This window comes from Amphibalanus amphitrite, unplaced genomic scaffold, assembly GCF_019059575.1.
Source record: "Amphibalanus amphitrite isolate SeventyFive unplaced genomic scaffold, NRLGWU_Aamphi_draft 000218F_arrow, whole genome shotgun sequence".
Taxonomy (NCBI): domain Eukaryota; kingdom Metazoa; phylum Arthropoda; class Thecostraca; order Balanomorpha; family Balanidae; genus Amphibalanus; species Amphibalanus amphitrite.
This window is the reverse complement of record NW_024881713.1, coordinates 677,450-693,117: the sequence shown is the minus strand read 5'-3', so window position 1 is coordinate 693,117 and position 15,668 is coordinate 677,450. Positions and strand designations below refer to the sequence as shown.

General features: G+C 51.9%; 1 protein-coding gene across 1 annotated transcript in view; it reads right to left on the bottom strand.

Annotated features, from left to right (window-relative positions):
* Positions 1-2,161: 2,161 nt before the first annotated feature.
* The window catches only part of LOC122385412 (tyrosine-protein kinase Dnt-like), a 48,467-nt gene continuing 34,960 nt past the window's right edge, over positions 2,162-15,668 (bottom strand). The window contains exons 7-9 of the mRNA XM_043373656.1: positions 14,990-15,149; positions 3,773-3,909; positions 2,162-2,804 (exon numbers count right to left, since the gene is read on the bottom strand). Of these exons, the coding sequence (XP_043229591.1) occupies positions 2,693-2,804; positions 3,773-3,909; positions 14,990-15,149 (409 nt within the window). The 3' untranslated portion in view covers positions 2,162-2,692. The remainder of the gene's footprint in view (positions 2,805-3,772; positions 3,910-14,989; positions 15,150-15,668) is intronic.

Here is a 15,668-nt window from a genome sequence, read left to right as displayed (position 1 = left end):
TTCTGGAACGGCATTTTCTACCCTATCGAAGTAAAGCTGAAGGTTGCGTTGGAAACGGTATTTTATTACAAGGACGGATAGGGATTGAGGAGGGTAGAATAACCGAGTCCTATTTTTGTATGTCCACGGACAATCTGGAGCAACATTTAATTATTTTCTTAAATATAGCACCATTAGAAATAGAAATACTAGGAAGAAGGAGGATAAAAATCATGCGTTCGAAATAGGGAGATGCTAAGCATAGCACGTACTTGTGCAACCTGCATGAACATGGTTCGAGCAGCCTGTATGGTGCCCAACGGCTATTGAGCGCATCCAGAGTGTCGTGAAACTTTAATGATCCAATTTTCATAGTGTCTTTGGAACTTGCGGCTGAGGCGACAAACAATCGATATGGTCCGATCAATTTTTATCAAGAATACTATTCACTGTTCGCGCACCATGTTGTAACCACTACGTTGTAATTAAGACTTCGGCTATCCGGTCCTATTCGTTCTTTCTGTTCACAATTTAGGTGTTATTGTTTACCGCTTGCTCACATAGCAATGTACTCCTCGTTCAGATAGCGTCCTCAGTCCGTTCACATGTGTTAGCTAGGGGAAGTTGGGGCAATGCCGGAGTTGGGGCAAAGCCGAAATTCGAGATATTTCGAAAACCGTAAGACATGGATGCCACCTGTCAGTGATGCTCTGAAGCTTAAGTGACTACAATTATCGCATGTTTGTTACGAGTCGTCATTCGGAATACTTCGGCTGTGAGGGCGCCAAGAGCGTTTTCAAGGTAAGCGTTCCTTGTATTACATGCGCCTTTGAAGCTGCATTTCTTACTCATTATGCTACCGTTTGTCTGGCCAATTCGGTCAAGTGATCTTCAGCATGTCTTTGCATAAGTGTGCTGCCTATTTGAAATTTATACGGCACGTTGAAAAGTTATGGGCCTGCAAATGAAAGTATGGCTGGCTGGGGTAATGCCGAAAACGTGCAATTACGCACGTTAAAGCAAGCTACGTGGACTTTACTGCTGTAGAATAGCAACGCGAATTTTTAGTCACACAAATTACACTTCCAACCGACACAACGGCCTGTTACCTATAAGGAATTATTTACCTGGCATTTTCTTACTATATCACACAATTATAACTTCCAGTGTGCACCAAGCGTCCTCAAGCTCTTAAAACGCGTGTCAGCTTTGATAAATTCTGGATAAAGTTTGAGATAAAGTGGCAAAACATCAATGTCGGCATTCCCCGTAGATCATTTCTCCCATTTTCGGCTTTCCCCGCAGTCCGGGGCAACGCCGAAAAAATCACTTCTTTGATATTTTTAGTTTTTGCGCTTAACGGTATGCGAATTCATCAAATGCGCCTTGTATGTTTGAAAGGCAAAAGACTGGCCTCTCGAATGACGCCAACAAGAATAGCTTATGTTGTCTACCTTGCGTGCTACGGGCGTCAGAAAAAAGTATTCGGCGTTCCCCCAACTTCCCCTAATCGGCATTCAATTGATTTAGGGCCTTTCTGGTCTAAGGTGACATTAAACTGCAATATCAGTTATCACCATTATTAGCGGACATCAAACAGCTGTCTCCCAGCTTGAGAGTGATTCATGCCAAGTTGAATTGCTCCAACTGCATTTTGTTTTTGTTGTAATGATATTCCATCGTCCTGATTGTATTGAAATTGCGAGGTGCAAATGCGAGAAAGGGCGCTTATTGCTGACGGTGTCACTAATGCTTTGGATGCTCGAAACAAAACAGCTATAAAAGCTGAATAGCATTCACTAGGAGTTGACCCATGCCTTGGTCAACTCAGTTGATCACCTTTCGACTACAAAAGAACGTTTGTTATCCATCTATATTTCGTGTTGAGAGCATTTGAATGTGCGCGTGCACCAAGTTTCACACTTCCTTCCCGGGCATGGCGTTTACGTAGTGAAACACTTCCCCATCACATAAAAGATGAGATGTAAATTTTCCACATTTCCACATGAAGCCGAGAATACCCGAGAGTTCTCTGATTGTAACGCGCAGACCAGCAAACATCAACAGTCGGTGAGACATCTCGGTCGGGCGGGGGAGGAGAAACATTTGGTGACATCATGCTTTAGATGATAATACAGCGCCACGAGCCAAGTTCCATGATAGTGAAAAGAAAGAAGACGGCAAAAAGCATTTTCTGTGTTTAGTGACATCACATTGTTATAAGAAACGAGCATACGTAACACCATAGTACAAAACATCCACTGTCGGTCAACGAACTGACCCGAATTACACCGATCCCACCGGCATCCTATCCGCCACAACACCCCTTGCGTCCGACTAGAAAATGGGGTAGAAACATCCACATATAACACGCACACGGCGGCTGAGGTCGCCGCTCCCTGGCGCCCCTCGGCTGCCGGCCTCGGACCACACCTAAATATATCACAGGGTCCGCAGTCCGCACTGACGTCCGCGGCGGAAGTCGCTCTCGTCTCCACCAAATAACATGCAATCGATATTGCACTGAACTGGTGCCACAGCTCGCGTCGCGTCAAACGGCGGCACAACCGTCACAGGCTGCCTGGCAACGGCAGCCCTGCCGCTGATAGGCTGGTGCACGCTCGCGGGCAGCAGCGACAGCGGAAGCTGAACAGGGTCGTGTGTAAAACAGAGTCCCTGCCGCGGCGCGCCGAAGCTGAGAAAGTGGCGGCGCTCACAGATAGTGGCTGAGCTGCTTGGTGAAGCTGTGCAGGTAATCCAGGATCTGCTCGGCAGTGGGCCGCTCCTCGGGCTCCCGGGTCCAGCAGACCGCCATCACGGAAAACCTGCAACACACGGCCACACACAATCAATGACGGCAAAAACATAAAACTGTAAAAATTAAGTTAAACACGTCAGTATCCGGTGGGCGTATCTCAGCATCCTTCTAATTTTCAGCGCTGCCGATAGTGCAGGGACATCGACGCATCCTACTAGTACTACTTCTTCAGTAATTTCGAAGAACACTAAAAACTACCACGCCTTTTCGCAACAGGCGAGCACCTTTCTATGAAGGTGCTCTCATCGTTATCTTCAAGAGATTATCTAGGATTACAGCGCAGCGAATTCGCCATATGCAACTACCAAAGCATAAATGACAAGAGCTTAAAAGTCATCGCGCTCCAAGTGAGAGATATTAAACCGTAGAGCGTGTTTTTCCTAGCGTTTACTGCAATTTTAGTGAGCCATAAGACTCCTGAGGCACGCTTCTTCGGTAGTCAACGTCGTGATACTATCCCAGGTCCGGTGTACGCAGTGGCAGTTGCAGATGGAGCACGGGCTCCCTGAACGCTGAATGGGTCTACGGTAGAACACCGATGGGACTACGTCGTGCAACGCTGTCAGTAATAAAGACACACTTAAACTGCACACCCGCAAATTAACCCATTACCATCCAGATCTAAACTCGCTAGCGCTATAAAGCTAAACTTCACAATGGGCGGGTGCTGAAGGAATGAACATTGCAAATTGATGACAAAAGACAAGGACAAATAAGTAGTAAATAACAGTCAAAACAAACACATTTGAAGCACTTGACAATGAACATCTTGCACACAGTAGCGACGTGGCCATCAACGCTCATTGCGACGTGTCGGCATCATCTCTGCAGCTTTACTGCGCTGCGGAGGTTGTGTCAGACGAGTGGAGTGCTACTCCGCACTCCTCCAGCGGAGGTTGTGTGAGACAAGTGGAGTGTTACTCTCTGTCCTCCTCCGGCCGCAGGGCCCGCGGAGGGCGGCGCAGTGGTACTCACAGTTTGTCGGGGCAGTTGAGCGGCTGCGCCAGCCGGTACCCCTCGTCCAGGAAGCTGGCCATCTCGAACGGATCCACCTCGACGTACGGCTGCTGCGCGAGCGTGGTCAGCTCCCAGAGCAGCACGCCAAACGACCACTGCCGGAGGAGGGTGGGGGTCAGTCACAGGACAGCAGGGTCGGCAGACAGACAGAGAGCACGCCAAACAACCACTGCCGGAGGAGGGTGGATGGCTTAGTCACAGGGCCGCAGGGTCGACAGACAGAGAGCACGCCGAACGACCACTGCGGGAGAAGGTTGGAGGGCTCAGTCCTAGGGACATCAGGGTCGGCAGACACAGAGTTCGTCAAAACCTCGGCCATAAACATTAGGGTGTGTCATATCTAATATTTTTGTCTCAGATCAAGCGCTTCCGCAGATATTCCTTGTCCCTGGGTTCATTGAAGCCCATTGGCATTGTTTTTTTTTCGCTGCACCGAAAATTCAGGCGGCGCGGGCCTAATCAATTTCGACATTTCCCGTGGCGCCCGGCGTTGAAGTCTCCATACTGAACGCAATGCGTACCGTAGCGCTAACACCAGCCATATGACTCGCCGTTGGCCTGTAGCGGCCAACACCGTTTGGCGGTTAAAATTCGATTGTTATTTCTTGTTTAACCCTCGCCGGCCGAGGGGGGGGGGGGGGCGGGTGCCGCCCCCCCCCATAGGGTTTTTTCGCGATAGCTCCGAACACGCTGGCGATAGAGAGCTGAAACTTGGCATACCTGACCTTTGATCCAAGCCGCATCTTTTGACACCAACCGCATTTTTGGGTCAGGTCAGGTCACTGACCTATGACGTCATAAGTGAACCTCTGCACGGTCTTCAGATGTCGCAACTTCGCAACGCCCTCACTGCCAGAGGAGATGTCACAGGGAAATGAAACTTGCAGGATCTAGTATCCATTATGAGTCCCACAACTTGTATATCTCGGATTTTTCCTAAAGGTCATATGAGGTCAGGTCATTTTCGTGACCTCACCATTATAAGTCAATGGGGAAAAATGAAAACTGCTATTCTGGCGCCGGGAACGATCTCCAACTATCTCAAGCACACAGAATCGTGATTTTATGCACTCCTTGCAAGGTTAGATGCGTCACTTTTGCAATGTTGACCTTGCGTGACGTCATTTATGACGCCATCAAGGTCATATTAGTTTTTCGTCAATAACTCTTGATCGAATTGAGCTAGCGAGTCGGGAAAGCCACCAATGGACTCAGGAAGGCCTACCGAATCGAATGCTATGCGACATGACCCCTTTCGACCAACTTCGTGACCTGGGGGTGCTGACCTGACCTTGACCTGAGGTCAACACCCCAAGTTGACCTAACCCGGACAAAAAGTATATCATTCGACGCGCCTGAGCGAGACGAACACGATGCTGCCAAAATCGGCGCTCTGCGGCCGTTTTTTGCGAAGTTATTCACCAAAAACTGAACCGTACCTTGGGGCACTTGACCTGACCTCAGAAGTCACCGGTTGACCTAGGACCTTAAAATCGGGTACCAATCTCTGCGTCTCGTAACGGCGCACACGCTCGTTTTTTCCGCGACGCGCTAGCTCCACCAGGGGCGAAACGGCGAGGGGGGGTCGTACCCGCCCCCCCCCCCTCGGCCGGCGCGTATGTAGAAAACCAATAGGTCCGGCGAGGGTTAAATGGACGTCGGACGAAACATACAGTTATCTTAATGTGCTGAGGGCATTCAGGGACCCACAGATGATCCCTGTACCTAATAGAATCACGCAGCAGCCTTGGCAAGACTATCCCGAGTGGGGGAGGGAGAATGAGAGCACGGATGGACAGAGGGCAACGTGAGCGGGGTCCCGGGTATCACCCCTCCGTCGGCAACACTCTGTGTCGGCTTCCGGGCCACGTGCTGTCTCCCTGAGGCACACGAGCTTGCGAAGATTGACCGACGGATCGGCGACCGGCGGAATAACGAACGGCGGCGCTGGAGTCCTCATGGAGCACCCAGACGGGACTACAGAAGAACTGCGAGAGGCGGCGGGGAGGTTATGTTCCAGCTACCGGGCTGAGATGGTGCAGCGCTCAAGACGGCAGTGCAATATCTCCTGGGATCCGCCCCTCGAGCGCGACATAATCATCTGCTCCGACTCGCAGGCGTCGCTGGCGACGCTGAGGGGCGAACCAGCGGCCCAGACGTCCCCTCTAGGTGCCGCCATCTGGGAGAATATGGCGGCCCTAGTGGCTGGTGGGAACCGAAGAGTCCACCTCCAATGGGTACCGGCCCACTGCGAGCTGGAACACAATGAACGGGTGGACGCCATCGCCAAGGAAGCCGAACAACAACAACAACAGCTTGCGAAGAACGTGGGTCAGTCTGCTTTCAGCTGCGGCGTGGGTGGAAGTGCATGTGGCGCAATCGAATCGGACAATCCGTGCCGCAGTGATGCCATTGCGAAGCAAGGCGAAGCATTTTGTTATCGGGTCTCCCCGTGTGCTGCCGGTAAATCAGCTGCCTACAAACAGAGATGTAGTGAACTGTGTGACTCTTGGCAGGGGATAGAAAAAGTGAGCGGACAGTTACTGCATGCGTGAAGCAGCGGAAGCGGTGATTGCAATGTGGTCGAGTGAGGGCATTACCAACGATACAAATGCACAATGTGGTTCGGAAGGTAAAGTAAGTCTACGAAAGATTTCACCGATCGAACAAGGTGCCAAGAAGAATGCGGAAGGGACAAACGAAACAAAGTTTTCCTGACGCGAGTCTGTTTCGTAAGCTTTTTGACATCGCCTGCTGCCGCTGTAAAGAGCTGCGCAGCTGTACCTGTCCACTCTCAAACCGGGTACCGCCAGCGGAGATAGCATTCCTTCGAGACCAGACAGGAGTTCGGAAGAGGAGACTGGGTGGTGTGGACTACGAGAAGACGAGAAAACGACGTAAGACTGCGAGCCTTTGAATGAGACGGGAGCGGAACGAGAGGAGGGGCGACGCGGGTCAAGCTGGTCGTTCCCACCTCCGTACCTATTCCAGCGGCGTCAATATCAACGAGACAGGCCAGGTAGACTCACCGGCAACGACCGACACCAACGACAGCAATGAAGACGTCACAAGTGAATTCGAGATTTTCACAAGTGAATTTGAGATGAAGGAATGCATCAAAGACTCAAACGATGATGATCTGAGAAACACTGCACTGGCAGCTGACAGGCATGGTTTATCCAATCGTGCTGTAGCGGCCGTCATCAACGGTTTGAAGATGGATATCGCTCGCGAAGTGATACATAATAACCTAGATTGGCCATTGAAGATTAATGTCAGCGAGGTTGATACATTTACATCTTATTGGTATACTTTTCAGAGTCTCAAGAGTAAAGCCTGTATTTTTTATCTAAATGATGGCAGATATTTCGACCCCCATTGAGGAGCATTTTTCAATGCGAAATTACATGAAATAGTAAACGATGCAGACCGATACACTATGCAGACGTCTGCACCGTTATCTATTCCATGTAATTTCGCATTGAAAAGGCCCCTCAATGGGGGTCGAAATATCTGCCATCATTTAAATAAAAAAATACAAGCTTTACTCTTGAGACTCTGAAAAGTATACCATTAACCCTCGCCCCGTTGGGGGGGGGCCATTTTGGCCCCCCCCCTGTGGTTTTTCCTGAATAGCAAGAAAACGGCGGCGCGCAGCGCCGCCAAATTTTCAGCACCTTCCCGGGCATCAATTTGACACCTTCACACCAAATTTCAAGTCTTAGGTCACCTTAGGTCAGGAGTTATTGAGGTCAAACTGAGGTCATGTTCGAGCAAAAATGAGCAAAAAACATGCAATCTTGAAACGCTCACCAAATCTACAGTTATCAAGCAATTTCAAAGTTCTTTATATGGTCTAGTAGACAAAAGGCGGCGCTACAAAACTGCTATCTCGGATTTTCAAAATTTTTGGTTTTTGACCAAAAAAAAAATCAAAAAATTGATTTTTTTTAGAAAAACTTTAAAAAAATCCAAAATTTTTCCGAATTTCGAAAAAAAACCGGAATATATGTGATAGTCCCGGCGCTCTTCTATATACATACCAAATTTCAGATCGATATCTCGTTTTTTGGCCAAGTTATAGCGAAAAAAACTGTTCAAAAATGATGACGTCAAATTTTTGAACTCAATTTTTAGCAATTCTAGACCTCGTACGGCAAAACAAAGACCACCATTGAACTCCCCGTGACGAGCTGCATCGATTCGATACCCATTTTATGCAAAAATATTAACTTTGAAATTTGACCTAATTTGACCTGACCTTGACCTGACCTTGACCTGACCTTGACCAAAACGTGATCTAAGCTGGCCCCAAAGGCTGCCTGACCCATATAATCGCATTTGTCATGTAAAATGGACCATAAAACATGTATCACACGACACTTTCATATTGTGACCCCCCCGTGACCTGACCTCTGTGACCTGACCTGGCATCAGTGACCTCAAATAGCAAAATATGTGTTTGAAGAACATTTCCCCATCGATGATTTTCAATGAAATGCATTTTACTCGATTTTACAACGCATTTCTTGAAGTGCCTGTAAACGGTGAAAATTGGACCTTTGACCTGACCTGTGACGTCATCGGTTTGACCTAGGTCAATAAAATTGGGTCACAAGGTAGTTCCCCGTTGGGGCTATCCAACGCCGTTTACCGCTTGTCGCTATGTTGCGTGGTTCTCGAGATCTTAGGGGGGGGGCCAAAATGGCCCCCCCCCCCAACCGGGCGCGTTGCTCGGCAGAGTCCAACGGGGCGCGGGTTAATTTATCAACCTGAGTAAAAGTATATACCTAAGATGACTTTAAAGTCCCACTTAACATTTACATCTGTTATATATTGAATGGAAAAGATGCATCTTTTCTGTGTAACCGTTGTCTAAATAGAGGATACTGCCTCGTTTGCATCGCTTACATCCGTATTGACCGCGTCTGTCGCCGCTAACAGGCGAAGACGCGCGCGGCTGGTGTTAGTGTCATCAAACGCATTACGCCAAACATAGCGACTGCAACGCCGGGCGCCACGCTAAATCCCGAACTTGTTTCAGCCGGCGCCGATCGAATTTTCGATGCATGGAAAAAAGAACTGCACCAATGGGCTTCCATAGACACAGGGACAAGGAAAACCAGCGGAAGCGCCTGATCTGTTTCTAGTGACACACCCTAAATTAAACATCTCAGACAAGCAGCCCGACTACCGTTCCAACAATTCCTCGAACATGTTTGCTTCCAACACTCAAAGCCGGCCGCTGGGCCATTGTCGCGCGGGACTCAATTAACTACAATCGCTGAATGCGTTAGTGCGCGCTAGCAGTGTCCTGGAGCCGGTCCCACGCCTTCGTCCCACGCCCAGGAATCTCCCAGTCACGTTTGTTGCCAGGTGGGCCAGCGGTTGTCCGGGCGTCGAGAGACGCGCCTCCTCGACTCGCCCTAACGAGCACCTGTGTCCATCTCGTGACCAAGGGCCGACGAGCGACCAGGCACTCGGCAGCGCAAGTACGCATTACGCCATTACGGAGCGACGATCGGCGACAGAGGTAGATGAGAGTCGGGGCTCGTTCAGGTCCGTAATCGGAACGGATTTCCATAAACTGCCCGAGGCGACAGCTCTCGAGGTATCCGAACCGCGCCCGGGGCGCATATAGAAACGGAGAGTAGGCGGGTGATTCAGGGTGACTGTGTGACGGGCCGTTCGTCTCCAGGGAGCCCCGCGCTGCTGTCGGACGGACGGACTCGCGCCATCAGATGGCCGGCAGTCGTCCGGTTCCAGCGACCCGGTCCGGTTGCAGCGGCCCCACTCTCCGGCCGGATCGCGCCGCGATATGACGGATGAGCTATGGCACATCACTACCGTACGTCAGCTCCGACGCCGAGATTTAGTGCCGTCGAAACAATCGACGGATCACGTGCTTTCGCCGGAGACGTGCGGCGGCGCACCGTCGGCCGGGCTGACGGCTGTCGCAAACGAGCCTGTCACCAGATACAGTCACCGCGCTGACACCCACCACGTAGGAGCTGTCATCTGATAGTGAGGGCCATTTGACTTGGGCGCTGCATGATGCTCGACTGTGCTGCGGTCACCGCTTCCAACTGCACTTTGAGAAGTTTTCCGCCATTTTTCGAGATTCCCAGGCTATCTTGCCTCGTGACACTCGACAACATAGACTCCCTCCCTCTTTCTCCCTTTGTTACTTGTTGTCAGCGACTCAGCGCCTGTTGTTAGATGTAAGCGCGCCCGCTATTCTGGCCGCCGCTCGTGACGTCACTCACTGACCGGGCGGTCAGGCGGCCCGGGCGGTGTGTGCCGGTCGGCCGATAGCCCGGGGCGCGGCCCAGCCGACCTCGGAGGCGGCCGCGCCGGACGGAGACCAGTCGCGCTCGGAACGCCACCCCGTAGGTACGGCCTAGATTGCCGACCCTTGCACACGGGCTCTGACGGGACGACGCGTCTCTGGTGACGGGTGGGTTCGGACTCGCTGCCGACTCAGTGCACCCCGACACCACACCAGACGGAGTCATCCGCGGGTGACTCCATTGCACTCTGGTGTCCGTCCAAATTAACTTGTCCCCCACAAACTTATAACTCTGGGCATATCGATCTTGATTATTATTGGGCATTATAGTTCCTCGTTGTGCATTGTTAATTTTTGGCACCGTATATCTTGTTCTTCTCTACCGTTGTGCTCACGGTGAATACAATTAACTCGTGTCATATTGCATCTGGGAGAGGGCCTCGACCGGCCTAGCGGCCGTCATACCATATTTTTTTATAACGTAATTCGGCCAACGTTTTTTCAGACATAGTAGGTACACATACAGTCCACTTACCAGCCAGAATATCTCAACATAGTCCTCCTGGGGCCGGATAACTGTATCCTATGGCTTAGCTTTGTCTTATCGGCTATCGTTTTCTCCTATTACCTATAGCGTAGCATTTCAAATCCTTTGGTCTAGGTTTGTTGTTTCGGTTATCATTTTCCATTACCATATCGAATAGCGGAGCCATGTCGGAGGCACAAAAGGTCGAGACGTTGAAACAAAATCGGTCCAGAGAGCGAGCCAAGGCGACCAAAGGTCTTCATAAGCTGAAAGCCGCGTACCAGGCGTCTGATGTTGATTCCGACGACCTTGCTTACCTGATACACCTAGGCGAGAAACAGCTATCGACGCTGGAGCAGCTAGGAGAGGCCTTACAACAGTATGAGGTCCCCGATGACTCTAGCCACGTTTCTGAGCTTGAAGAAGCGATCTTCAAATCCAAAAGGCGTCTGGAAAGACTGGATAAGACAGACACACCTCAGCCCAGTGTGGATCAGCGCGGCAGTTTCAAACTTGACCTACACCTCCCTAAATACAGCGGCGACCTGCTTGCCTGGCCTGAATTCTGGGAGCTCTATGCATCTGCGGTCCACCGCAATGCTAGCTATTCCAACATTGAAAAGTTCGTCTTTCTGAGAGGACACTTGACGGGAGAAGCCGCCAGGTCCATTCAGGGACTCGCCACAACCGACAAAAACTACCAGGTAGCTATTGACATTCTCAGAGACCGATTCGGAAAGGACGGTATCAGAAAGGACACACTGATGGCAAATTTGCTTGCTCTTCCTGCCGTGTCCAATCCTGATGACCTGAGAGGGTTGCGGCGTCTCATAGACGACCTCACCGCAAACGTTCGAGCACTGGACGCCCTCGACACGCCCTCCGATTCTTATGGCGAGCTGCTACTACCGGTGATGAAGGGCAAAATCCCTGAGACTTGGAGGATGCAGTGGGCCAGATCTCGTAAAACAGCCCCTACTAAGGACGGGTCATCAGAGTTCTCCCGCTTCATGATCTACCTCCACGAGGAGATGAACTTGCGTGAAGAGGCCTCCCAGGTCCCATGTCAGAGGGGAAAGCCAAACCACGCAGAAAGTTCTCACCAGTCACCCACTAAGTCAGCTACTAGCACGCTGAGTTCTCAACGGGTTCAGATGGTGACCAAGCCTAAATGGAGGTGCCAAGCGTGCGGACAGGGACAACATGGCCTTGCAAAATGCGACCAGTACCACCGAATGAAACCAGAGGATCGATGGAGCGTCGTGAAGAGGGCTGGACTCTGCTTCCAGTGCCTTGGACCTCATCGAGTTCGAGACTGTCAAAGCAGACGATGTCCACTGTGTCAGGAGCATCATCACTCATCTCTACATCGCGGGGAACGGGAGACATCAGCAGCACCTTCGGCATCGGGGATAGCTCCCTATGCATTCCCGTCTCCACCTCCTCAAATCCCAAAGAGTGTAACGGGGATAGCTCCCCATGCATTCCCGTCTTCATCTCCTCAGCCATCAATGGTAGCAACCAGCCCAACAGTCGACTCAGCTCAAAGGACTGACCTGAACTCAACACCACGAAGCTGTCGCTACAATGCCATCAGCCGGCACAACAATCAGTTCTTCCAAACCGCCCTGGTAAAAGCTTCAGGCCCGAAAGGACACCGGCTGGTACGAGTGCTATTGGATGGCGGATCAGACACCTCTTATGTGAGGACATCTCTGGCAGAGGATCTCGGTCTTCCGATCCTGAGAACTGACACATTCGCATGTGTAGGCTTTCAGGAAAAGCTGGAAGAGCCTCGGCCATACCATCGAGTCCAGATCAACCTGCAAAGCCGATTCGGAGACGACCCAGTACAACTTGAGCTATACAGTACAGATCGGCTCTGCTCAGCGCTGTCATCCAGCAGCGACCATCCCGACTCTCTTCAGCTACCCGAAAAGATGGCTGATGACTTCAGAAGTGGACCAGTCGACATACTCATCGGCATTGACCAACTGTACGACGTTGTCCTCTGGGATCAGATCGAACTTGACGAAAGACTTCGAGCCATCGACACTGTCTTTGGTTACGTACTGCACGGCCACCAGCGAGACCACCGCACAGACCAGTCAGACCGTCACACCTTCCATGGTCTCTGCATGGAGAAGACGTGGGATCTTGAAACCATCGGAATCATACCAGAGAAAGACGCCGTCGCAGAACCTGATTTGCCCAAGCCGACGTGGAACGAATCAGAAGGACGGTACCAGATGGGGCTGACGTGGAGGTCAGATGCCAGACCAATCTCCAACTTTGACGCTACAAAGGCGCGCACATCCCGTATGAAGGACAGACTAGGTGAAGAGGCTGTTGTCCAGTACGAGACCCAACTCACTGACTTGTTGGCAAGTTCTATCATTGAGCCCATACCACCATGCGATTACCGTTCCAATGAGGTGCCACCCAGGAACAACTGTCACGAGGGGGAGCCCACAGTGAGTCCACCTGAGTCCCAAGGCGACTCAAAAGAAGAGTCCAACACTCACAGTCAATCCTTCGGCACTGAGTGTGAGAAGAGTAGTGACCGGGCGGCTACAATAGCACCAGCAGGCTCAAACCAGCCTGGGACTGGCGACGGGATAGTCCCCGCGCCGACCCAAGCGTTGAAGACTGAAAACGACCCTTCGCACGCATTTTACCTTCCACATCGTGGACTCCACCGCAATGGGATGCTTCGGATAGTCTTTGATGGCTCGGCAAAGGACGGCACGGGTATCAGTCTTAATGACTACTTGGATACCGGTCAAAACCTCCTCTTAAAGCTGCCTGCAGCGGCCTAATGGTCAGCCGTTGACGCTGCTGGAATCCATACACTGAGCAAATGGCAGTGAGAGAGGAGTGACTCGAGACGGAGATAGCTCTCCGCTTATGTAAATCACAGCTATTTGAAATATGCCGCTCTCAGAACTTATATTGCCCACTTATATGACTCACATCGTTGCCTTTACAGTTCGGCATCGCTGCCGACTAGCGTTACCGATTTTCCCTTACAAGTGCCCATGGATTAACATTTGTCTGATGCCCACTGCTTGACCCACCTTGTGTCGCACATCTGACAGAGTGTTTTGTTTGCTTGACCCACCTGTGTCACACAGCTGACAGAGTGTTTTGTTTGCCATCAGACTCTGACCACTTCGCCATGTCAGCTCTGGAGCTGGTGGATGGGGAGGCCACCGCTGCCTACCATCTGGAGCGGACACTCCTCAAGGCCCAGCTGGACCCGGTCGCCCGTGTCTTGCCACTGGGGCGGGCCTTAACCCGCAAGATGGGGCGCAAACGCCATGGCCTTATGGGCTGCGACCGGTGGTACCAGCAAGACGGCATCCGTTTAAATCGGGACGGCTATGAAAAAGTGGCGGACGCTGGATCATTCCCGGTGTGGCTGACGCTTAAACCAGAGGCGTAAGCGACACCGACGTCAGTGCGCGCGTGATGGCGATGGACCCACGTACGGACCAACCGAGTGGTAGTGGGATGTGATACGATGGGGAGTGCCTGACTTCTCTTTTGAGTACCTATGAAAAGATGATGTTTAATTTTGCTTGTGTGGAAGTTGTTGAAATGCAGCGTGCATTTCAAGATGGGGAGAATGTTACTTGTTGTCAGCGACTCAGCGCCTGTTGTTAGATGTAAGCGCGCCCGCTATTCTGGCCGCCGCTCGTGACGTCACTCACTGACCGGGCGGTCAGGCGGCCCGGGCGGTGTGTGCCGGTCGGCCGATAGCCCGGGGCGCGGCCCAGCCGACCTCGGAGGCGGCCGCGCCGGACGGAGACCAGTCGCGCTCGGAACGCCACCCCGTAGGTACGGCCTAGATTGCCGACCCTTGCACACGGGCTCTGACGGGACGACGCGTCTCTGGTGACGGGTGGGTTCGGACTCGCTGCCGACTCAGTGCACCCCGACACCACACCAGACGGAGTCATCCGCGGGTGACTCCATTGCACTCTGGTGTCCGTCCAAATTAACTTGTCCCCCACAAACTTATAACTCTGGGCATATCGATCTTGATTATTATTGGGCATTATAGTTCCTCGTTGTGCATTGTTAATTTTTGGCACCGTATATCTTGTTCTTCTCTACCGTTGTGCTCACGGTGAATACAATTAACTCGTGTCATATTGCATCTGGGAGAGGGCCTCGACCGGCCTAGCGGCCGTCATACCATATTTTTTTATAACGTAATTCGGCCAACGTTTTTTCAGACATAGTAGGTACACATACAGTCCACTTACCAGCCAGAATATCTCAACACCCTTTCCCTTCTCCCTCTCACCCTCTCTCTCACATACGCTCTCCTTTCTCTCTCCCTCCTTCGACTCACCACATCTGAGGCCGGGGTGTACTGGTTGGTAAGGATCGCCTCCATGGCCATCCACTTGATGGAGCGGTTGATGTTGTCAGCCAGACAGCAGTAGTCCTCCGGGAACAGGTCGCGCGCCAGCGCGTTGTCTGCCAGCTTCACGTGCAAGGTGTCGTCGATGCTGCGGGACAGAGAGGAGGAAAACGTCAGCCGGCTAACAGACAGCGGGCGACCTGAAGGCGGCGACGCCCCGGCAAAAAGGTCACCGGCGCCGGCCGCTCCTGGCACCGCGCGGGGTAATTGACAGGTCGGATCACCGCCCGGCACGCAGCGCCAGAAGAAACGCCCCCAGAGCCAGCGTCCATTCCGCCCCGCCCGCGCCGGCGACTTTTACTGTCAAGATTAATCATGACGATAGTTGGGTGAAATGGCAGGAGGAAGCCGTGTCCAGCCGGCGACAGGAGCCCGCCGCTACTGGAAACACGTATATCGTGCGATACACCTTGACACAGATCGGCCGGGCGGGAGATTTTCCTGGGATGGTGCGGTGACGTGCTGATAGGTTAATCGGATTGTGAGCTGGATGCCGCGCGGCGGTTATTGTGTCATCCTGCTGAATACGCGTTCGACCGCATGTTTGGCATGCAGCGGGTCTCCGGTCGGCCGCAGCCGCTAACCACCAGATTGAGTTATGCTGATC